The sequence below is a fragment of the Cnephaeus nilssonii genome, assembly GCF_951640355.1.
Source record: "Cnephaeus nilssonii genome assembly, chromosome: 9".
NCBI lineage: Eukaryota > Metazoa > Chordata > Mammalia > Chiroptera > Vespertilionidae > Cnephaeus > Cnephaeus nilssonii.
This window is the reverse complement of record NC_137080.1, coordinates 65,972,650-65,996,811: the sequence shown is the minus strand read 5'-3', so window position 1 is coordinate 65,996,811 and position 24,162 is coordinate 65,972,650. Positions and strand designations below refer to the sequence as shown.

General features: G+C 37.1%; 1 protein-coding gene across 1 annotated transcript in view; it reads left to right on the top strand.

The window, feature by feature from the left end:
* COL19A1 (collagen type XIX alpha 1 chain) overlaps positions 1–24,162 on the top strand; it is a 316,298-nt gene that overhangs the window by 140,103 nt on the left and 152,033 nt on the right. Inside the window, 2 exon segments of the mRNA XM_079780963.1 lie at positions 5,963–6,016; positions 7,631–7,666. Coding sequence (XP_079637089.1) covers positions 5,963–6,016; positions 7,631–7,666 — 90 coding nt within the window.

Sequence of the window (24,162 nt, the reverse complement as noted above, 5' to 3'; positions counted from 1 at the left end):
CCCTAGTACTTCATAAATTTTTTGGAGTGAATATATTCTCAATAATTATTTGCTAATGTTTCATTTAAAAAACTGAGAGATTGTTAAAATAGTCTAAAATATAAGTATATGGAGCCTGAGTTAGGATAGCAGAGATAGAAGGGAGAGCACGCAATGATATTGCATAGGTAGAATATACAATTTGGTACTTAATTACAGTGAAACCTCAAAAATAGCCCAAGGTTTTGACCATTCATTATGGGAAAGATATTACCTTGCAGGAAATGTAGTAATGTTGAAAGAAATTAACTATATTGTTGCACAGATAACCAAGCTACATTTATGTGGGCTTCCTGAGATAGATGAGCAAAATACATTTTTTAGAAGTTTATTAAGATAATGTTAGAATTGGAATAGAGAAAGGATTATCCCAAATACTTGAATAAAACTGGAAAAAGGCCTGAGGAATTGGAGCCTGACATATATTCACATTAACGTAAAGATTTGGGGAAAACTTTTATGGTGTCTGAAAGTAAGGTGACGTGGCTTTTTAGAATGAATCTATTGATACACATATGCATTTGAGTGCCCATTAAATGCCCAAACACTCTGGCAGCCATTCTATGAGTCCAAACCTGAGTAGATCAACTTGTGGTGAGAGCTCACAGCTGTGAGCACGATGACCATTCCACTTTGAGGAGGATCTTGGAAGTGTCCTTTACATGCCTCCAGTCACAGGCTGCCATTTCTTTTCTTTTTTTTTTAATATATATTTTATTGATTTTTTACAGAGAGGAAGAGAGAGGGATAGAGAGTTAGAAACATCGATGAAAGAGAATCATCGATCAGCTGCCTCCTGCACACCCCCTACTGGGGATGTGCCCGCAACCAAGGTACATGCCCCTGACCGGAATCGAACCCGGGACCTTTCAGTCCACAGGCCGACGCTCCATCCACTGAGCCAAACCGGTCCTGGCTGCCATTTCTTTAACATCATCATTGTTCAATGTAGCTCATTAGGTACATCATAAAGCATGACAAAGCACAGTGACTAGCTTTTCTCAGTTGGTTACTTAATTAAAACGTAGATGATATTATTTTTCTTTCCTTAATTTTGTCAAAGATATTTAGGAGTTGTGACTAGAGAGAAATAAGAAAAGTAATGGAAGTTCTCCTCCTTCCCCTTTACCACAAATAGGAGTGAAGAATCAAGTGTGCTGTTATTACAGCATTGGTGGTGGTTGTTTATTGTTTATCAACTGTTTTCATGAGGAATTTGAATTCGATCCTCACCCTAGCTTTATGGGCTAGCTAGACTATTTCGGAGTCAAGAAATAAAGGCTTGGGAAATTAAGCACCTTTCTTTTAAAAAATGGTAAAATCAGTCTTTCACCCTACATGTTTAACTGAAAAGTCTCTTATTTTCCCACTAACTCATGCCACCCTTGTTATTGTCTATTTTTCAATGCCGAAATAAACAGACTCTGCAAGCTAAAAATCACTCGGCACTTATGACAGTGACTTTGACTTTCAATAAGCACAGGTACACATTCGTAGGGAATGAAGGCTATTATAATAGCTATTTCCATTTGAATCGCAGTCAAGCCATGATGGGGATTATAACTTCAGGAATATTCTGTTAGAATGTGTAGTGAATGAACTCAATGGGCCAGCTCATTCCAGCTTCTTTCCAAGTCAGAGAAAATTGGAAGAATTTAATATTCCTACTATACGAACCAAAGGCCCTTTTTATAGTCTTTATTCTTACATATTACCTATACCTTGATATAAATGTATCTTTTAATAATTTCTGTGCAAGCTTTCCCACAAAATGTGCAACCTCACTTCAGAAAGTGTAAACCTTGTTTAAAGGAGAGGGTGCAGTGGTTTGGTCTCTCTCAAGGGGATAATGTTGGCATTTGGGGCAAGACATTTTTTGCCATGTGGGACTGTCTTCCAAGAGCAGAATGTTTAGCATCCTTGAAGCTCACCAATTAAATGCCAGTGGCAAATCTTAGTCATTAGGACAAAAAAACAAAGGCTCTGACATCTTTCTAAGTTCAAGCTTGACTCTCTCTCTTTCTCTCTCTCCCTCTCTCTTCCTCCTCCCACCCTGTGTGTGTGTGTGTGTGTGTGTGTGTGTGTGTGTGTGTGTGTAAACTGTGGATTGATCTCCAGCAGATTTGAGTATTAGACCAACGGTATTGACTAAACACACACAGTTTAAATATTAAATACTAGAGGCCTGATGCACGAAATTCGTGCAAGGGGCTCGGCCCTTGCAGCCCCGCCTTCATCCGGAAGGTCGTCCAGAAGGATGTCTGGAAGGTCATTCAGCTGTCTGGTCTAATTAGCATATTACGCTTTTATTATTATAGATTGTATACCAAATGTATAGTTTAAATAATGCATGGCAGACAAATATTGAAATTGTCAAATTTTTGAATTGCTACAATTTAGCCTTCAAAATACAAGACCCCAGCTTTAAGACATTTTAGTTTATAATTAAGTGATTTTGATTGTGACCTACTGTGAGACACATTCAACAATGGCATCTCAGAGGGAGACTTGAGAGGGAGACTTGCCACATTGTTAATGTGGCCTTTGAAGACAGACTACTGGGCTCAGATCCCAGCTCAGCCACTGCCTGGCTATCATACTACTTGGTACATTACTTTTACTCTTTGGACTCAGTTTCTTCATTTACACAATGGGGTCTTCATGTTAATAAAACTTAATGCATAGGCTTTTACTGAGGATTATAGGGCTTATCCTATCTAAAGCATGTAGAATGGGCCTCACATACAGTAAGAGCTATGTAAACATTTGCTATTTTTAGAAACTATGTTAAATAAAATACGTCTGTCTCTAATAGAAATAGCTATTCACTCATTTGTTTTTGTGGGGTTATATAATCTTAGCAAAGTCGATTTCAATCATTGAGTTTAGTCTCTTCCTCTGCATCTTTATTATTGTCTTTCAAACATCCCTTATCAGAATTACAGCAACTGATGTCCCTAAAATAATCATGTTAATCTCCTTATACCAATGCAATCTGTAATCCTGAATAAAAAATATTGGAATCACAAAGCGAATAACTGGTGCCTTTGCTGGGGAGTAAGATGCAGTCGGTGGAAGATGGGTTAAAAATTTTAACAAATAACATTATTTTGTATCATCTTCTGATTTTAAAAAATGCTACATATCATGAGTAGATCTTCCAATAAAAACTAATTTCATCATCTACCTGCTTTTATAAATGTGGTTACAATCGTCCTTCAGCTTTCCACTTGCCTTTGGATGAAGTCCTGTCTCCGCATCGCATACAGAATCAACTACTGTACTTTTGAGAATCTTTATATACATGAATTTTATTGAGAACCATGGTAATAGATGCCTACCTTATTCAATATTGAATTCAGAGTCTGTTCCATTTGATTCTTTATGCTTTATGGTGAGCACTATGTCTTTTTCTCCCCAGTATTCAATAACCACTGATAGCAGCACCAGTGTGACATGAGGAGAAAAATTGCACTTGAGAAAAGCATTACAGATCTGTTTCTCAGAGCTTATTATGATGCCACGGCCTTAAAAACATTGTACTCTGTCACAGGAAGCCATGAGTTACATGGGCCCACTTCAGTGGCCATAAAAGCAGAAGCTTGACGAAAGCAATACTTCTCAATTGCATTTTATCCTTATGTGAGTTAAAGCACAATTGTACATATCCATCAACATGAGTACAAAACTCAACTATTGATTATCCATTCAACTTGACTTGAAAAGTAGAAGCAGCATTTATTAAGTACCTACCATGTGCTAAGTGTTCTTACAACATATGATTCTCAGAACAACCTTTCCAGATAACTATTATTTATAATGTATTTTACAGGGAAGCTTAAATAACTTACAAAAGGTTGTGCATAAAATGTGACTCCTACCTGGCCGGTTGGTTCAGTTGGTTGAGTGTCATCCATACACCAACAAGGTTGCAGGTTTGATTCCCAGGCAGCACACATACCTGGGTTGCATGTTCACTCCCCATGACAGGTGCGAACTCAACTGGTCAATGTTTCTCTCAGACATTGATGTTTCTCTCCCTCTCTACCACCACCCTGTCTCAGCCATCCTGCTCCCTTGCCTGAAAAGCTGCTATACCTCCTTTTCTGCTTCCACTCTTGCTGCCTTTAGTCTATTTTCATGTTGTAGCCAGTGGTTTATCTTTGAAACACAGTCACATCAGGTCATTTCCATGTTTAAAACAATAAGTGGCTTCCCATTGTACTTAGAACAAAACCTCTCCTTCTTACCATGGCCAGCAATTTGTGTGCCATGACCCCTGGCTAACCTTGACTTATTCTCTGGTTCCTGACCTGCTTACTCATGACACTCCTTTCACCCTGGGGGCTGTGTGCTAGCTGTTCCCTCAACCCCAGTGCTTTCCCCCAGGATCATTGCATGGCTGGATCTTTTGAAACAACAAATGTCACCTCCACAGAGAGGCTGTTTCTGACCACCCCGGCTGAAGTAGTAGTTCTCTCTTCCTTCACGTTTATCACATTCTGCCAGTTGACCTATTTATTGTCAATCATCTTTCTCTTAAAACATGAGTTCTATAAGGGCAGAGATCTTGATTTTTGTTAAGGAAAAAAAATTATTAAAATGGTAAGGAGGACTTTTTATTCAAGACTCTAGGTTGTATGGGTATTACAATAGGGAAGAGAGATTGTGTTCAACTCTGAATATCACATCTCAAATATGATTTATTTTTTACTCACTTTTGGTCTATAACTACTCCAAGGTGATGATGAAAGAAACATCACTATAAGTTACATCCACAAAGGTGTTTATGCAACTACAAAGGGTTTTTTCCAATTAGATGCTGTTTTCATTCATTTTTTTTTTCTTAAAGACTACAGTTTTCACATATTCTCTGCAACAAGATTTTAAGTATCCAGTTTCTTTTGTTCCTTTAAATTTATCGTTGGCTTCTGCATTGAGTAAGCTATAGGTGATGGCATTAGGCATTGTTTATTTACTACAAAATGTCAGAGCAGTGATAGCTGGACCCTTCAGGAACAGTAAGATGCCTAGATTTACTGTGCATTGTATGGCTTCAGAATATTTCTTTTTCCATTATTGTTCTTCCCTCATTCAATGTGTTAAGTACAAGGAAATATATTTTTTCCTATTTACCACACAGTCAGGGTGTGTCTATCTAGCTTTCTTTGTATTTACACTGTGACTACATTTGGCCGTAGAACTGATCTCCTGTGGTGAAATGTGTTGTGATATTCTGAAAGCTGTCATTTCTGAGTCAATCAACTAAATACCCACTAAAACACCCAAGAGTCTAGGAGATTTATGAATATATTTACTATCTGATATGCTGTATTTTATATGGTTTCATTTGATAGCTTTATAAATCCAAGTTTTAAAAAAGAGAAATTCAAGAACTAAATCATACTTTAAAACAGAAAAGAGATTACATTTTAGCTTCAGCTTTGTGAGTGATTGGAAAAGAATACATCTTTCATTTCTTTTCCCCCAACAATGAGATTTCTTGATAGAGACATAAAAATATTTTTATTTAAATCTTGAATTTTGGGGGCAAATTAATGCTAAATCAGAGGTATTTACAACATCTATACATTTAATCCGAAGTGGATACTTAAAAGCTCATATAGATCTAAGTGATGTTCTCTCAGATGGTGAATTAATGTTATTTTAGCAGGAAGCAAAGTTGCACAAATATGCACAATGGAGGACTCACACTGATTTAACATATCCGTACCCACCCCAGCGCAGATGTTGCTTGTCATTTCACTGCCAGTTGTCTCTATTTCTCTCCATTCCACACACTGCAGAATGGGGTTTGGGAGCTCAGTAAATTATGATTTATTTTGTGACTAATGACTCGTTAGAAATTGAAGCTTTCTGTGCACTGTGTGTAGAAATCACATTGGTTTTATTTTTTGTGCAGGGTTTGAAAGGTGACTTGGGTCCTCGTGGTGCACCTGGCCCCAAAGGAGAAAAGGTATCATACTCACTAAGAAAAGTGCCGATCTTTTCTTAAGAAACCCCTGAGAACCTGTGCAGTGACTTTTCATTGATACTGTTTAACTGCCAAAAGTTAATTTTGTTCAAATGAACCAAAGGCTTTTATGTTAAAAGCATCTGAACAAGAAAAGCCTATTTTTGGTTCATTTAATTAGTTTGAGGAGACTAAATGCACAATTGCTAGTCAACATTAATTTGTGTTTATAAGATTTCCCTTTTCTCTTTCTTGCTTAACAGCATTAGGTATTCCATCACCAAATTAGCAACCGTGTCCTGTATCAGGGAACTTTGCCAGTAGCACTGAGCTGCTACTGTAATGGTGAAGCAGGTGGCCTTTGGGGGGAAGGAGGCTAATTTAGTATCTTAGTCTAAATGCTCCATTTCCTGCCACCTTTTCTTATATGCCCTTTTACTAGTATAGTGGCATATTGGCAATTGACCTTGAAAAGAGAATTAAGAAATAGTAAAAGCAAGAGTCATTTGGCGCAAGGTCATTGGATGATCCCAATTTGATGAGAATTGTATGCATGGGTCTTTTGCACTAAATGTAGTTCTCCACCATCAGCGCATTTAGAAATCCTTGTCTGTCGTTAATATTTACCTCTGCACTAAAGCTGGTCTTGTAAATCGGTCCTCAGTGAGTGATTTAAGCTACATCAATGTTTCTTAACAAGGATTGGTCATTTGTATTCAATCATTCCCCCAAATGATGATTGCACAATGCTGTCTTAACTTTTGAGCTGACTATATTAGATGAGAAAAGAGAAAGTTATAGAGATACTTTCAACCTGAGACTACAAGGTCCCAGTGCCCCATGCCACACAGTGTATGCTCTCCATCGTCTCCACTTAAATAAGGATTATAGCCATGATGCTTGGTCTTAATGACTAAGAGTTCTTATGAATTAAACAGGGGCACTGATACAATAAGGTGGCATATAGGTAGACATATTTACATATCAGAAAATAGTGAACTTTTAGATGAACCATTTTTTAAAGACTGTGACTCGTTTGTCAATACATCCATCTGGTAATTTGTATTCACATACATCAGCAAAGCAATGTAAGTATTTAAAAATACATAAATATGGGCAAAGCCTTTTACAATTGATGGCAAGTGCAATGCCAATGCAGCCGAGCATTAAAAGAGGAAATGGGACCACTTCTTGCAGCTGGGAGGCATGAAGTGGGGACATCCATTTATTATTTCTGCTGATCCTCATACTAACTTTGTCAGAAAAAGTGTCCATCATTGTGACATGTCCCAGCTGCTCCATTGGCAAGTAGTCATATTTGAAGAGATATTCTTTCTAATTTTGGTTCAGTGGACAAAAGTATAGAAATCAGATTATTTTAGCTTTTCAAAACAAGTCCTGCAAAAAGCATGAGCGTGCACCAGTTGATATTTATATCATGAGAGCTCAAAGCACATGATACATCTCTCAGTGTGCTTTTATCAAGATAAACTTCTATTTTCCTTTTCTTTAGGATTTATCTATCCAGATATTGTTTCTATCTATTCAGAAAATGTATAAATATTATGTGTAAAAAGAGGCTACTGATAACTGCAACTTTTCTTTAATTTATTTTAGGGTGAAACAGGACCTCCAGGACCACCAGCCTTAACTGTAAGTATTCTTCAAATCAAAATGATAAATTGAAACATGTTATCCTATTTATTATTTACACTACATCATGGCTAAACCAGGATTTAAGCCACACGCTATTTTGAGAATTGATAGTGACCTCAGGGTGCATTTAGCCAAACCTCCAAATGTTAAAGATGGGGCATCTACTCACTGAGGTTATATAGGTAGTTACTAGAAAAGTCTGGAAGCAGTACTTGTCCTGAGCAATTTTCTCTATCTTCCTTCCATGAGGTTCATAATTTTACCCCTTAGATGTTTGATTATACATTCTTAGCAGGACATTTAAAGTTAATGGAAGCAGAGATAGTTCTGCATACTCTACAAACTGAAAAAGAACAAAATAAACCATAATCACCCAGTGGTAAGAACAGCTACCTATTTAAGTAGATTGTTACATTCCCCCACATCTGTACAAGACTGTTGCTTTTTTCTATATGATTTGCTTCTTAGATTTGCAAATGATAAAATGGTGATATTTCAGAAACAGATTTATGAAAAAGTTTATAATGTGCACATAATGGGATTATTCTCATTTAAATGGTTCATCATTTATTAAGAATTTAATCATAAATATGTAATCGTTTTATATTTATATACAATTTACTACTATAGATTTTGTTCATAGGCCATTAAGGATTCTCATTTAACTTAAAGAATTGATTTAAGAATGACTCTAAGCCTAATAGGAAAGAAAAAAAGTTTTTATTTAAAGTAAGATCGTTTATAGCCTGAGGTCTCTCGAATTTAATGTTGGTGTGACCTAATGACATAAGTTAAGAATTTAAGTCATCATTTTTCAAACACCTGTCCTGGTTATAAAAGCTCACATTTAAAAAAGTCTTCTAGCATCTGGATGGAGCTTTTCCCAACAGAGCAGAACAGGAATCTCAAAGGCTGTGTGTGGCTTTGAGAACATTTACACATCGCTATATACTTGAAAATGTCATTTTGGACAATACTTTAGTAATGTCTTACACCAAGCATGTCAAACTCGTGGCCCACGGGCCGCATGTGACCCACAAGGAATATTTTTGTGGCCCAGCCAATATAACGGTATGTAAGAAATGTTTTAATAAAAATTTCATAACTTAATTTTTACAATATGCTGTTATACATAATTATTAATAACGAACTACAACGTTCGCTAATGACTGATTACTATAATCACTTGCATTCATTTCCCTTATGCGCCTTACGCACTGGCGCACCATTTCTCTCCACTAATACTAGCAGTGAATATTTTAGCAGCTGATGGTTACATCATTAGTCTTGTACTGACTTGTTTGGTGTGTGCAACAGGAAATATTTCACTGTTGGAGAACAAGAAAAATAGGTTTATTTGTGTTACGCTTATTTGTGCAGTTATTCAGTGTCTTAATGTTTAAGAAAAAAATATTAATTTTTATTAAAATGTCCTATTATTTTATGTTAATGATGACTCATTTATTTCAGCCCTTTGTATTCAGCATGTCTCTATCGAAATAATCCTGTTTCTATGAAAATTGAAGCTTTTGTTTTTTTGCAGCCGTATAAACTTAAACCTTGTTTATTTGGCCCATGTTAGCCTTTGAGTTTGACATGCCTGTCTTACACATAGTCTTTGCGTGCTTACTTAAGGGACAAGTATAAATAGAAAATCTAAGGAACCAAACAGATGACTTTATTAGGAATAACCAAATGCTACTTGCAATGGAATTCTGTGCTTGAAGCTTTTGTTTTCAAGATGGAAATAAAATCTGTGTATTTAGAGGAAGCTTTATCTGTATATTATTCAATTTTTATACTATGTGGAGTTTATTTTTAAAATTATTTGGCAGTGATTAAGGTTTATGCCTGCTCATTTTACTTAAGTCCCCTGCTTGTTTTTCTTCAATCAAGTGATTTGCTCAACTGCTTCCTTTTAGTTATCTGGTTAGGACCTAGTTGTTTTCAACTTGTGTTTGAAGAGCAAAATGCAGTTTATGTGTATCAGTTCACCACGTGTGCAGTTTTGTCTCTGTAATCAGAAAGTTGTATTGGACGGTATCGGTTTTGTGGATTTTTAATGATGGCTGATGTCTCCCTGCCAAGTAGCACCCTATAGGTGTCTCTTGGCACTATTCAGCTGGCAGATACTGAGGAGGTACAAGCTAATGTTTATACTTAACTAAGGATATGTCAAGGCAAAAAGACAATGAAAGGAAATGTTTTATTTCATAAAGGAAAAAAAATCTGTACTATTTGGATATCACCATCTGTATACTTGGCATTACTTTATTAATGTAGATATTCAACTGTTAACTATGAAATAGGGATGAACTTAAATGAATGCCAAATTACCATGCACACTAAATATTTAATTGATCTTATAATGCAGATTGATACATTTTAATGAAGTGATTGATAGCAGTCTCAAGGAAGCCACAATGACTGAGTCCACTATATTTGAATGAAATGAGGCACCAAGCCTTGGCCGATGTTGCTCAATGGTTTGAATGTATTCAATTCCTAGTTAAGGGCACATACCTGGGTTGCAGATTCGATCCCCAACCCCAATTGGGGAGCATGCAGGAGGCAACCAATCAATGTGCTTTTCTCACATTGATGTTTCTCTCTCTTTCCCTCTCCTTCCCTCCCTCCTTTCCATTCTTCCTAAAAATCAATGGAAAAATATCCTAGGGTGAGGATTAACAAAACAAAACAAAATGAGAAAGAACTGAGGCACCAATATATAGGAGTCAATAAACTTAGAGTTCAGCCACGGTGGTTCTCATAGCTAGCTGCACACTAAACTCCATGGGAGAGCTTTAAAACATACCAACGTGTGCCTCCACCCTGAGAAATTATAATTCAATAGATACGATGTGGAACCAGTACGTTTAAAAAGCTCTCCAGGTAGTTATATATGCAGTGGGAGTTGAAAGCCACTGTTTATGGCACTATAATGGAACAAGCATTTTTTCTACTTGGAAAATTCCTTGAGACTTTTGAAGAAGCCTAGCTTTCATCTTAAATTCCACTTAATGTATTATAATAAAGAAATAGCTCTTTCCATTTGGGAGGCATAATAGTAAAACTAAATTAAGAATGAAGCCTGTTTGGTTAAGTGGAGGAAATTAGTGCTAGGAAGGTATCTTTAATTATATCCTTAACTTAACCATTCAAGGACTCCTGTGGGCTCAGGACTGAAGACATCTCAAAATTTAATGTGCATAGGAACCTTATGGGTCTTGTTTAAATGCATATTTCATTCCATAAGTCTGAGGTGGGGGCCTAAGATTCTACATGTGTAATGAGAGGATGCGGATGCTACTGGTCCTCAGACCACACCTGGAGTCACAGGGCTTAACATCCTACTGTGCTGCAGACTCTGCTTCCTTCCACAGATCAGTGCTTCTCCACCTGTAGTGCACATTAGAATCACTTGAGGTGCTTTAAAAGCTCCAATTCCCAGGCTGTACCTTATGCCAAAAAAAAAAAAAAAAAAAGAGAGAATCTCTGGTCGGTTTAATTTTCCCCCAGCACTTCCAATGTGCAGCCAAGGATGAGAACTAATGCTCTGAAGGCGTGTCGAATACTTTTCTCCACAGCTTCCTCTCTCAGAGTCTGAGCAAACATTTTAGAATTACTCATTACTTCAGCATTTGTATCAAAAACACCCAACCTGACTACTTTCAGAAGCACTTACAGGAAATGCAGAATCTCTATTAATACCGGTGATTTGGTTCCTGATTAATTTATTCTAGAGGATGACCATGACCTTCCATCTGCACATTTACAACCCACTTGTACGTCCATCAATAGTCCTGTCTTGAGCAGGACTCAGCATTGGCACGTCCAGCACATAGAACCTCAGAGACCAAGCATACAGACCTGAACTGCCCTGAATAAATACGGGGGGGAATGTTGAACACTTTTTTCCCTCTAAAGCATACACACCATATTTGTTTTGGTTTTATTTGAATTTTGCTTAATAAGAAATTGAGAGCAATAGTAATTGAGCACACTGAAACACTAAGTTTACTGATGCAGGGTAGTCCTTCTGGATACAGGACTTTGTGAGGAAGATTGTGTTTATCACTGGTATTTTCATGTCCCTGTGGATTACTGTGCTTTGGCTATTATTTTAAATTTTAAAAATCATGTAGAACCAATTTATTTCGTAAATCCAATATATAAAACTATCCATTTTAATGAAATGTTACTTTGTTTCTTAGATATACTTTCCTTAAAACTGGTGGTATAAAATTGGGTCTCAGTGGAGGAGATGGATAAAGGAATAAAAGAAGCCAAGTGTAGAAGAAATAAGGAAAGGCAACCTATGAAATGGGAGGAAATATTTGCAAACCATATATCTGATAAGGGGTTAATATCCAAAATATATAAGGAACTCATATAACCCAATAGCAAAAAAACAAACAAACAAACAAACCCACAGATAATTGCATAGACTTTTTTTTTTTGCAAAAAAGACATACAAACTGCCAACAGGTACATAAAATGATACTCAACATCATTACTCATCAGGGAAATGTAAATCAAAACCACAATAAGAAATCATCTCACATCTGTTAGAATGGCTATTTTTAAAAGACAAGAAAAAATTTGTTGGTGAGGATGTGGAAAAAAATGAAACCCTTGTGTATTGTTGGTGGGATTGTAAATTGGTGCAGCCACTATGGAAAACTGTGGAGGTTACTCAAAATATTAAAAATAGAACTACCATATGATCTAGCAATCTCACTTCTGAGTACATATCTAAAAGAAATGCAGTCCTATCTCAAAGAGACAATCTGTATTTCCATGTTCATTTCAGCATTATTCACAATAGCCAGGAGATTGAACCAACCTAAGTCTATTGATAGATGAATGAGTAAATGAATATACAATTATTCAGCCATAAAAAGAAGAAAATCCTCCCATTTGCAACAGCATGGATGGACCCTGAGGGTCTTATGCTAAGTGAAATAAATCAGAAAGACAAATACTAAATGTTCTCACCTGTAGGCAGAACCAAATTTATAGGAACAGATCGTAGAATGAGGGTTGCTGAGGTGGAGAATAAGGGAAATTGGAAAATATTGGTCGAGGATAAAAACTTAGAGTTATGAGTAAGTTCTGGGGACCAAATATATAGCGTGGTGACTATTGTTAACAATACTGTATTAGATATTTGAAAGTTACTAACAGACTAAATCTTAAATGATATCAACACACACACAAAGGTATTTATGTGAGATGATGGAGTTGTTAGCTAACCTAATTATGATAATCATCTCACTATATATATATATGTGTGTATAAAATCAGATTGTATACCTGACTCTTACACAATATTATATGTCAATTTTATCCCAATAAAACTGGGGGGAAAGTGAGTTACTGATGAGTTTAAAATGTCTCTTCTGTTGGCATTTATAATTTTCAAAGCAGATATTAGAACACACTTATATAAACCTAGGTGAGATAGCCTACAGTACACCTATGCTATATGATATGGTGTATTGCTCCTAGGCTATAAGCTGTATGTCATGTTACTGTACCAAACAACACAAGATTAAATCAAGTACAAGAGGAAATGATGCTATTAAGAGACAAACTAAGTATGAGATGTATGAGACTGCTGCCTGGGTAACAGGCATACTGTTATACAGCAAACTTTTTTTATGGGTAAAGAGACTATACTCTAAAACAGCGGTGGGGAACCTTTATTTGACCAAGGGCCAATTGGATATTTATAACATCATTGCTTAATATAATTCACTTAATGTAAATTTATGTTGCTATGAAAAAAACTCCTAGATTTATTGAATTTTGAGTCCTGCCTGCAGTTGCCCTGGCAGGGCCAGACCAAATAATTTCGTGGGCTTTATACAGCCCACAGGCTGGACATTCCCCACCCCTGCTCTAAAATAACCATAAAAAGATATGGACATGGAAAAATAATGTCATGAAGGCCTGGGGTGGGGTAGGGGCTGGGTGGAGAGGGGCAAAGGTGGGGAAAATGGGGGACATCTGTAATACTGTGAACAGTAAAATATGTGTACATGTATTATCTATAATAACCTATAATAATAAAAGCATAATATGCAAATCAACCGAATGGCCGAACAGCAGAAAGACTGTCTGGACGACCACGCTATGACATGCACTGGCGCCAGGCCAGCCAAGGTGGGTGCGATGCGATTGGTTGGGGGTACTCCGCCATCACCCCACCATCGCCCTGCAGAGGGAGGCCCAGGCCACCGGTGGCGGGGCAATAAATCAGGCTTGGGGGGGGGCTCCACAATCACCCCAAAAAGGGAGGTCCAGGCCACCCTCCATGGGGTGACTGATTGGGGGGCTCCATGATCCATCGCCCCAAAGAGGGAAGCCCAGGCCACCGGCCTGCGGGCTGTGGTGGGTGGGCGGGACCTCCCTCTGCGGGGCAATCGATAGGGGAGGTGGACATCCCCCAAGGGGTTCCAGACTGTGAGAGGGCGCAGGCTGGGCTGAGGGACACCCCCCCCATGCACGAATGTCATGCACCAGGCCTCTAGTATATATATATATATATATATATATATATATATATATATATATATATATGTATATATGTATATATATATATATTTACATATATACACACACATAAACCAATAACATAGTTATTTATTATCATTATCAAGTATTATGTACTGTACATAATTTTATGTGCTACACTTTTATACAACTAGCAGCCCAGTACCCTATATTTATGTGAGCTAAAACAAACACTGAATAAGGAAAACATATAATAACATCCAAGTTTGTTTAAAAAACAATGTATCTAAGATTATAATGAAAATTTATGTTAAAGATACATTCTGGTTTATTTGTATTTTTGAATTTTGGCATTTTACATTAACCTTTTCTTGACATTTAAATATAACTATAAATCTTTACTTTTCAATATGCAGCTATAATAAGTATAGATTCTTTGGTTCTTTGTCGTTAAAATCTTAATTTTGTGTAAATGTAGTGTGTCTTTCCATATAACTTCCTAAACTTGTGTATATGTTTTATGTCCTTACTATTTACTCACTATTTCCAGCTTCTCCTCAAATAAATATACTGCTGTTTTTATAGTCAAGTTTTGCTAAAATCCTTACCAGAAGCAAGGCCTTATTAAAATGAGGCAACTGGTTAATACTTCTTTCCCTCTCTTCTCTTTTGGCCTTTGCGTGTCATGTCAGAAGAGACAGGTGGAGAAAGGTGGGACAGTGCTACCTCACATAATTTACCCACTAATTTTAGTTCCCAAGGAAAATGACTGTGTTGCTCTGGCCCTGTCTCTTTAGGGAGTTATTAAAGACTCATCCAGATGGCACCAAATGTTTACACAGAAGCCAAAGGTTTAGAGAGTCAACAGCACAAGTGTCTTAGACATGCTTACTAAATGAGACTTTAAATGCCAGTTCCTTAGGGCCCAGATAAATCCAGCTTAAGGGAAAATTAGGCACAGAGATGGAGGACAGATTTCACCCTATGAAAGCTACTGAAATACCATAAGCAACTGAGAGGAAGTCTCAGCTGCTTATTTATAAATCAGATGACATACAAATTAAAGATGGCCCTAATGCACAAGAGACAATACAGTATTCATATAAGGGAAGCCTTGCAATGTAGTTTTGTTTTATAAATTAGCATAAACAAGGTACAGAAATGATCAGTAGATAAGATGGTCCCTTCCATCCCTTCCTCCTTCCTTTTAACCTGCCCAGTTACTCAAATTCTGTGTGTCAGACACTACACTAGGTACTCGGGACACAAACAGCCCTGGCTGTTTTTGCCTTCTTGAAACCTATTTGGTTTAAGAAAAAAGCAACCAGTTGGTTATAAAATTGCTCATTTTTAAACTGATCATTTGAAATTAATACATAAATATCCTACAAGTATTTGTACAACTGTAGTTATGCTGGTACTACACAAAAACATTTAGTTATTTCTGAAAAAATAATTTTTACTAGAATTTTTATGCTATAATTTGGTTATTCACTTTAAATACATTTAAATCACAGAATCAATTACTAAATAATTATTTTTTACTAAAATTTCTAAGAAACTTGCCCTAGCCAGCTTGGCTCAGTGGATAGAGCGTCAGCCTGCGGACTGAACGGTCCCAGTTCGATTTTTGGGTTGTGGGCTTGATCCCCAGTGGGGGGCGTGCAGGAGGCAGCCGATCAATGATTCTCTCTCATCATTGATGTTTCTATCTCTCTCCTCCCTTTCTCTCTGAAATCAATAAAGAAATATATATTTTTTAAAAATTTTCTAAGAAACTATAACCATCTCTTTTTTAAATTTTATTTTATTGTTGACAGTATTACAGGTATCCCCCAATTTCTCCCCCCTTTACTCCCCTCCTCCCAGCCCCTGTCCCACCCCAGGCCTTCTCTTTTTAAGTGAATGAAATACTGTATTCTTGTTAAATGCGCATGAAGCATAATTTCTCTTTCTGTTCTGACTAGAATAAGCATATGTTTTGTAGCATAGTAATTAACAGGCAATTCAATTTAACATTGTTTTAAATTTCTTACATATTAAAATATGGGTTATTTATATGCTCTTTCTATGAATTGCCTGAATTTGAATTAATACTATTAGCCTTAAAATGTTTCAGAATTCACATTTAATTCATTGTTAACTTTCTGAAACTGGTGATCCAGCTCAATGATGTTTAGGGTACGAATGGGCCAGTAGAAGGAAGGCAGTTGAAATTTTTTTAAAAACCAGCCTTTTTCTAAAATTTGTGGGCAAAAGACATATAAATGAATTTGTTGATTAAAATAGAAAGCATTTCTATACTATAAAGCTATTTTTATTGACTCTGTGAAGAAATAGTGGAGTTGATGCTTAAGGCCCTAGAAAGATTTATGTTTAGCCTGAGAGAAGATTTATATTGTAGAAAACCTACCATCAGTTCATTTGACAGGGAGGTGATTTATATATCTTCCATCAGATGCATGATTTGAGAATAGCTCCTTCTGCCCTTCTGTTTATAGTTTGCTTCTGTTTCAAAAGACATTTTAAATTGTTTTCATCAGAATTCTAAATTATGTATTTTAAAACTTAGTCAAATTTTCTATCCTAAAAGTGTTCTACTTTGGCATTTTGGTACTTTTATGAAAGAACTATTTTATGTCATGTTATGATATTTAGCAATCTAGAAAAAAACATTAAAATGTATCTCACATGCCATTAGAAAATTATAAAATAGATAAGACTTTTAAAAAAATTATATGCATAAAAATGTGTACTTAAGTCATGAATCTACACAGAAATTACTTTAACTCAATTCCACTTTATTTAAGAATTTAAAATTTTTTGATCTATAAAATGGAATTTTAAAATGATTGCTCTCTAAAAGGATAAGAATTATATTTATTCCAATTAACTATTCAACTGTTTTAACAAACCAAAAATGCATGAAGTGTAGTTTAGGAGTTACGCAGACCCTGGATTTTTTGAACAGTGACTGGCCCCCTTTTTATTTTTAAAAAATAATTTTATTGTTGAAAGTATTACATGTCTCCTTTTTTCTCCCATTTACCCACTCCAGTCCGCCCCCATCCCCTGCCCCAGGCCCTCACCGCCCCATTGTCTGTGTCCATGGACCATGCATATCTACACTAATAAAAGAGAAACATGCAAATTGACCATACCTTTGCTATGCCCACAAGCCATACCCACCAGCCAATCAGGAGCGAGTATGCAAATTAACCCAACCAAGATGGTGGCAGCCACGGAGCTGGAGTGAGCAGGAGGCTTGGGTTGCCTCCGGTGAAGGAGGAAGCCAAGCTTCCTGCCCGCCCTGGCCGGCCCTGGCCTCCGCTCAAGGCTACAAAGTTTCAATTATAGAAGATAAATAAATCCCAGATACCTGCTTCCAGGGGGCCCTGGCCTCCGCTCAAGGAGGCACTGAAAAAAAAGAGGGGCTGGGAGCTTCGGTCGCTGGGGGGTGATCAGGCCAGGATGGGACAGCAGTTGTGGGTGATCAGGCTGGTGGGGGAGCGGGGCTGTTGGGTGTAAGCAGACCAGCAGGGGGGCCAGTTGGGGATGAGCAGGTCATCAGTGGGGGCCAGTTGGAGGTGATCAGGACAGCGGGAGGGGGGGGGGGCAGTTTGGAGTGAGCAGGCCAGCAAGGGGGCAGTTGGGGGCAAGCAGGCCAGTGGGGAGGGAAGGTGGAGGCAAGCAGGCCAGCAGGGGGGGGGGCAGTTGGGGGTGAGCAAGCTGGCACGGGGGCAGTTGGGGGTGATCAGGCTGGCGGGGGGGCATTTGGGGGCGAGCAGGCCAGCAGGCAGAGTGGTTAGGGGCAATCAGGCAGGCAGGCAGGCAGGTGAGCAGCTGGAGCCAGCAGTCCCGGATTGTGAGAGGGATGTCCGACTGCCGGTTTAGGCCCAATCCCTGTAAACTGGCAGTAGGACATCCTTCGAGGTGTCCCAGATTGGAGAGGGTGCAGGCCAGGCTGAGGAACATCCCCCCCACACACACCCGTGCATGAATTTCGTGCACCAGGACACTAGTTTGCATATAAGGGCCTTGGTTGATTACCTCCCACCCACCCACCCTCCCCCACTTTCCTTCTGAGTTTTCACACTGTGTTCATGCTTCCATGTCTCTGAATCCACTCTGTTCCTCAGTTTATTTTGTTCATTAGATTCCACATATGAGTGAGATCATGTGATACTTGTCTATCTCCTACTGATTTATTTCATTTAACATGATACTCTCCAGGTTCCTCCATGCTGTCTCAAAGAGTAAGAAAGCCTTCTTTTTTACTGCTGCATAGTATTCCATGGTATAAATGTACCACAGCTTTTTTATCCACTCACCTACTGATGGGCACTTGGGCTATTTCCAGATTTTAGCTATTGTAAATTGTGCTGCTATGAACATAGAGGTGCATACATTCTTTTTGATTGGTATTTCGGGTTTCTTGGATATATTCCTAGAAGTGGGATCACTGGGTCAACTGGCAGTTCCATATTTAATTTTTTGAGGAAACTCCATGCTGCTTTCCATAATGGTTGCACCAGTCTGCATTCCCACCAGCAGTTCTTTTTTCTCCACATCCTTGCCAGCACTTGTCATTTGCTGATTGGTTGATGATAGCTATTCTGATAGGTGTGAGATGATACCTCATTGTAATTTTAATTTGCATCTCTCAGATGATCAGTGACTTTGAGCATTTTTTCATATGTCTCTTGTCCAGCTGTACGTTCGCTTTGGAAAAGTGTCTATTTAGTCCTTTGCCCATTTTTTAATTGGATTGTTTGTCTTCTTTCTGTTAAGTTGTATGAGTTCCTTATATATTTTGGATAATAACCCTTTTTCAGATGTATCATTGGACTGGCCCCTTTTTAACTTTGAACTAGTGTTCGTATGTTATTATGCTTAATATTCAGTGGTAGATATGTCGATAGAAATAAACCTAGAGGTTTTCATGAAGTAATTGCTGAGAAATGTTCAAAGAGAACTTTTATATAATTGTGGTCTCTTTACGGGTAGAATTCTTTCATTTGAAATAAACTATTAAATGTAAACTAAATTTAAGTTTTGTCTTTTACTTCTAGTATAACCTCCAGGAAGACAGCAAACTTGTGTATCTTATGTATAGCTGCACCACCAGAGATTAAAAGTAGTTGGTGCAGTGTAGCTACTCAATACATTTCTTCTTCATAGGTAGGGGAAACAGATATTTTTCACTGATGAACATATTATTGAAGTAAAATATCACTAAATCCTACAGTGAAAATATGTAGAGAATAATATAAGAGTACTGACTTAAACATCATAATAAAGAGCAGGTTTTAGGGTAGATAGTCACCTTCCCCTATATTAAAAGTTTTCAGCAATGGCAATCCTGATGTCACTTACTACCCTGATTGTTTTTTATCATTCTGAAATTCATGATGTTTGTGGGCAACTGGAATTATCTCCTTACTTGAAGAATCCTACTTTCTGTTCAATATACTGCAGATATAACCAGAAAGCTTTCTATATTTTAATCCATTATTAAAGTCATCTTTTGAGAAATAAAGAAATAATGGCTGTGAAAAACCCAAAATCTGACCTGAGATATGCAACTATTTTTGTTTATTTATTTACCTTGGTCATGTCACCTATTAATATTTAGGGGTTGAAACAAGTTTTCAAAAGTCATTTCCACCTCTAAAATTCTATTCTTTCCTTTTGTACATTCCCTAAAGAAATTTAATTTATCTATGATCTAGTTACTAGTGGTTGGCAAACTCATTAGTCAACAGAGCCAAATATCAACAGTACAACGATTGAAATTTCTTTTGAGAGCCAAATTTTTTAAACTTAAACTTCTTCTAACGCCACTTCTTCAAAATAGACTCGCCCAGGCCGTGGTATTTTGTGGTGGCTCGGCGTTAGAACCACTTCTTCAAAATAGACTCGCCCAGGCCGAAAACCGACTTCTGCGCATGGGTCACGAAGTTTCAATCGCACTGTACGTGCACGCCCACACGTGGTATTTTGTGGAAGAGCCACACTCAAGGGGCCAAAGAGCCGCATGTGGCTCGCGAGCCGCGGTTTGCTGACCACTGATCTAGTAGATACCCTTTAATAATATATTTTTTTAATTTTCCAATTACAGTTTACTTTTAATATTATTTTGTATTAGTTTCAGGTGTACAGCATAGTGGTTAGATAACCACATACTTTACAAAGTGGCCCTCCTGATATTTTCAGTACCCACCTGGCACCATTCATAGTTATCATAATATTATTGACTATATTCCCTATGCTGTACTTTACATCCCTGTGACTACTTTGTAACTGCCAATTTGTACTTCTTAATAATAATTTTTCTTTAAAATTCTATTTCATCACATTATTTTAAAAGGTTAGAGATTAAATATAAAGAATAGTTTAATTAAATCAGATATATTCCCAATATAGAGCAAGGTTTGACTTATCAGTGTCAAGAACTGTGAAAGGTGTGAAATGTTAACCTACTTGCAGGTTAGCCTGCCACAGTTTTATGGACTGAGCCAGAGAGAGAAGAGGCATTACTCATGGCAGCCGGAGCACGAGTTTCCTGTTTGCACTGGTTGCCCTGCTGCCAGGGCTCAGGAGTAATCCATAGGTACTGACACGCAGTATATGTTTGTGTCACAACTGAGGAACTCCATGCTCAGGAAACCCAACTCTTTCATAATGGTCTATAAGGAAACCTTCTCTTTGCCCCAGAGGGAGACATTCTCTTTAATATGCAGAACAATAAGCAAACCTGCCCTTTGTTTTTCTATAGAAACAGTCTTAAAAAGAGAGTTCAGAACAAAATGTCATTTAGTACCTCCCTCATAAGACATGCAGGAACATGAAAGACCCTGGAAAGATCCATTGTCTCCCAACAATATTCCTCCCTCTTTTCTATGTTGCTGACTTGACTTCTGTGAGTATGCTACTCCATCAACCATTCTGATTATCCCTACAAACAGAGGCTAGGACCAAAACTGTTCAGTTTGTCTCATATGGCATTTAATGAGGGCTCCCATTAATGACCCCAAGCAAGTAGATGAGGCCAACCTATAGGATCTCAGACCCAACCAGCTGAACAAATCCTATAAATTACCCAAATTCACCTTAGAAAGCCAGATTATTTTCTCCTTAAGTTTCTGAATTGATCTTTCCCCTAGATGTGAGGCAGCAATCCAAATTCATCAACAAGGACACGGACATTTTAATAAAACTTACAGAGGCCCATTCTGTCCCCCACATTAGCCAAATGGGTGCTGAGTGAGCAAGGTGATAAACCAAAAGACCATTATCTTTTTAGTCTAGGACCATGTCAGTCAAGTCAACAAGAGCATCTAGGTGGCAGAGCCAGAATTAAGTTGGAACTTTCTAGGTCCCCTTTTGGATAGACAACTACCTGAAGGGGGAAAAGATAGTTCAGAACATAGAGCAGTTAGTGACTCGCAAGACAAGTAGAAATGCAAACTAATGGATGGAGAATTGTCACCAACAATTCTCTTATGCATGGTATACCTTTTAAAACAAATTCTAGCAAATGGTTGTTCTTTTGTTTACCACAGCACTGCTAACCTTACTACTGCCCCATTCAGCTCCCCACCTATTCTAAACCTCAGATGGCTTTCTGGGGCTTTGCTATTTTTACTTCCCTTCAGGCTGTTGAATTTTCATTCCATTTTTTTTTATAGAATGCCACCCTGTTTTACAACCACTTCTTAGTTTCCTAATATATTCTGGAAGGCTTAATTCCTTTATGTATAAAAACATAAAGGATGATGCTGTGTTTTAAATCTGGTGATATTGAGCTGGAACTCCATTCATGCACTATGACGATGCATATTCACATAAATGTTATGCTCCAAATATTTCTTTGGAAGTGGAAGTAGAATACATTGGAAGTGGGATAGAGTTTTGGGTCAGACATACTTGAGTTGAGTTCAGGTCCCCCTCTTATTTGCAGTGTTATTTTAAGAAGTTTTTCTCATCTATGAAAGGGAAAATTCTATTTCTCAGTGTTGTTAGAATTAAATAAAATCACTTATGTAAAATGACTAGTGGGATTTCTGACAATAGCAGGTACTCAATGCCAGTTCTCTAACCTCTTCCATATTTGTTATTATGAGTGTGTGGAGGTTTTCAAAGGATTTGTTAAAATGATGATGGGCTTCTACCTTTTGGTTCTGTGCAAATATGAAAGTCTTTTTATGTGTTGTTTGTATTATCTTTTCACTCACTACTGTTTGTATTCTTGTTATAGCTTTATATTAGTACAGTGACTCTCAAATTATCTTGATTTGTTCACTTGATACAATATTCTTTTTCAGAAGCTTGAAAATAACTTCATGATTCCTCCATTTTATTGAAATATTATAAAAACATTAATTGCAATTTACTTTCATGCTAACTTTCTAGTGTTTGATTGGTAGGTTGAAAATGAAGTGGTTTGTTCCTGGCTTTGATAAATCAGTTCTGCCTACTTGGAAAACACATCGTGTTGCCAACCCAGCAGATTGAAGAGTGACATAGGAACAACATCCTGAAGGGTCAATATGACACATCACAACTAATCTTATTAATGCCACTGGCACTGAATTGAAGTTACTCTGACACAGCCTTAAGTTATTCAATTATTAAGTAGATGTGATTCTGAAGAGTAAATGTTTTACTCCATTTCTAAATGGTTGTGTTTAAAGAAATATGTATATAGACTGACTTGTCCATTGACCTACAATATACAGTACATTACTGAGACCTTGCCATTGTGGCTCAGTTGGTTGGAGCATCATCCTGTACACTGAAAGGTTGTGGGGTTTGATTCTGGTCAGGGCACATACCTAGGTTGCAGATTCGATCCCTGATATGAGAAGACAATAGATCAAATTCTCTGTCCTTTTCTCTCTAAATTCAATAAGCATGTCCTCAGATAAAGATTTTTAAAAGGAAAAAGAAGTTATCCCTCAGATGTATTTAACTAAGTCTGACAAGTCTAACATTTTCAAGGGTTAGTCTTTTTTATCGATATAAAAACTTACCTATGAAAAGCTGATAAATAGATAATGCAACTACTTTACTGATTAGTTAGTACACAAATTACCAAAATGCACTGTATAGTTAAGTCTTAATTCATAGGAAAAAGTACTCAAATGTATGTTTTTAATATTGAAAATTTTTCTTTATTATAGTATGCAGCATTTTCCTCTCTTAAAAGTTTGGTTTTCACCAGCTTACTCAATTGTAACTTAGCCTGATATTGTATGAATCATCATTACAGTTATCTGCATTAAATACCTGAGTCTTTCATGTGATGTGTGAACATCTCTGTATTGAGTTATGTTTTAACCCTGAAATTACTAGATTAAGTTTTCTTCATTCTGGTCATTTGTTGCATAACCCAAAGATGAAAGTTATTGATGATATTACATTTGGACTTACATTTCTATTATGCTGTCTATTCCTCAGAAAACATCAGAATACATTTAAAAACACCTACTAGTATGTGTAGATTATTCCCTTTTTGTGCAATGGAACCATGTTTCCATGTGGACACTCACCTGTGGAAAATCCAGTCCAGAAATACAGACTGTTACTTGATCAGACTAATCATTAAAACTGAATCAATCATATATATTCTCCCTCATAAATCATTAAGACATGATACAAGTGGATTTGACAGACCATAGCCTATCAATTTTTTTTACTTGTCAACAGACCTTTGAGTTCCCAGAAATCAAATGACTTCATTTATTAGGTGAAGCAAATAAAGCAAATCTACACAGTTTTTCATAGTCAAGAATAATTACAAACATGAAATGACCAAAATGTGAAATTACTTATGACAAATAAATGAAAGTATATCAAGAATAATTACCAAATGTGAAACTACATTATTTTAAATGATAACATTATAAGTAACTTGGTTGGTTCTATTTCTTATTAATAAATGGTTTGATTAGATGCTTTAATCTTTCAGT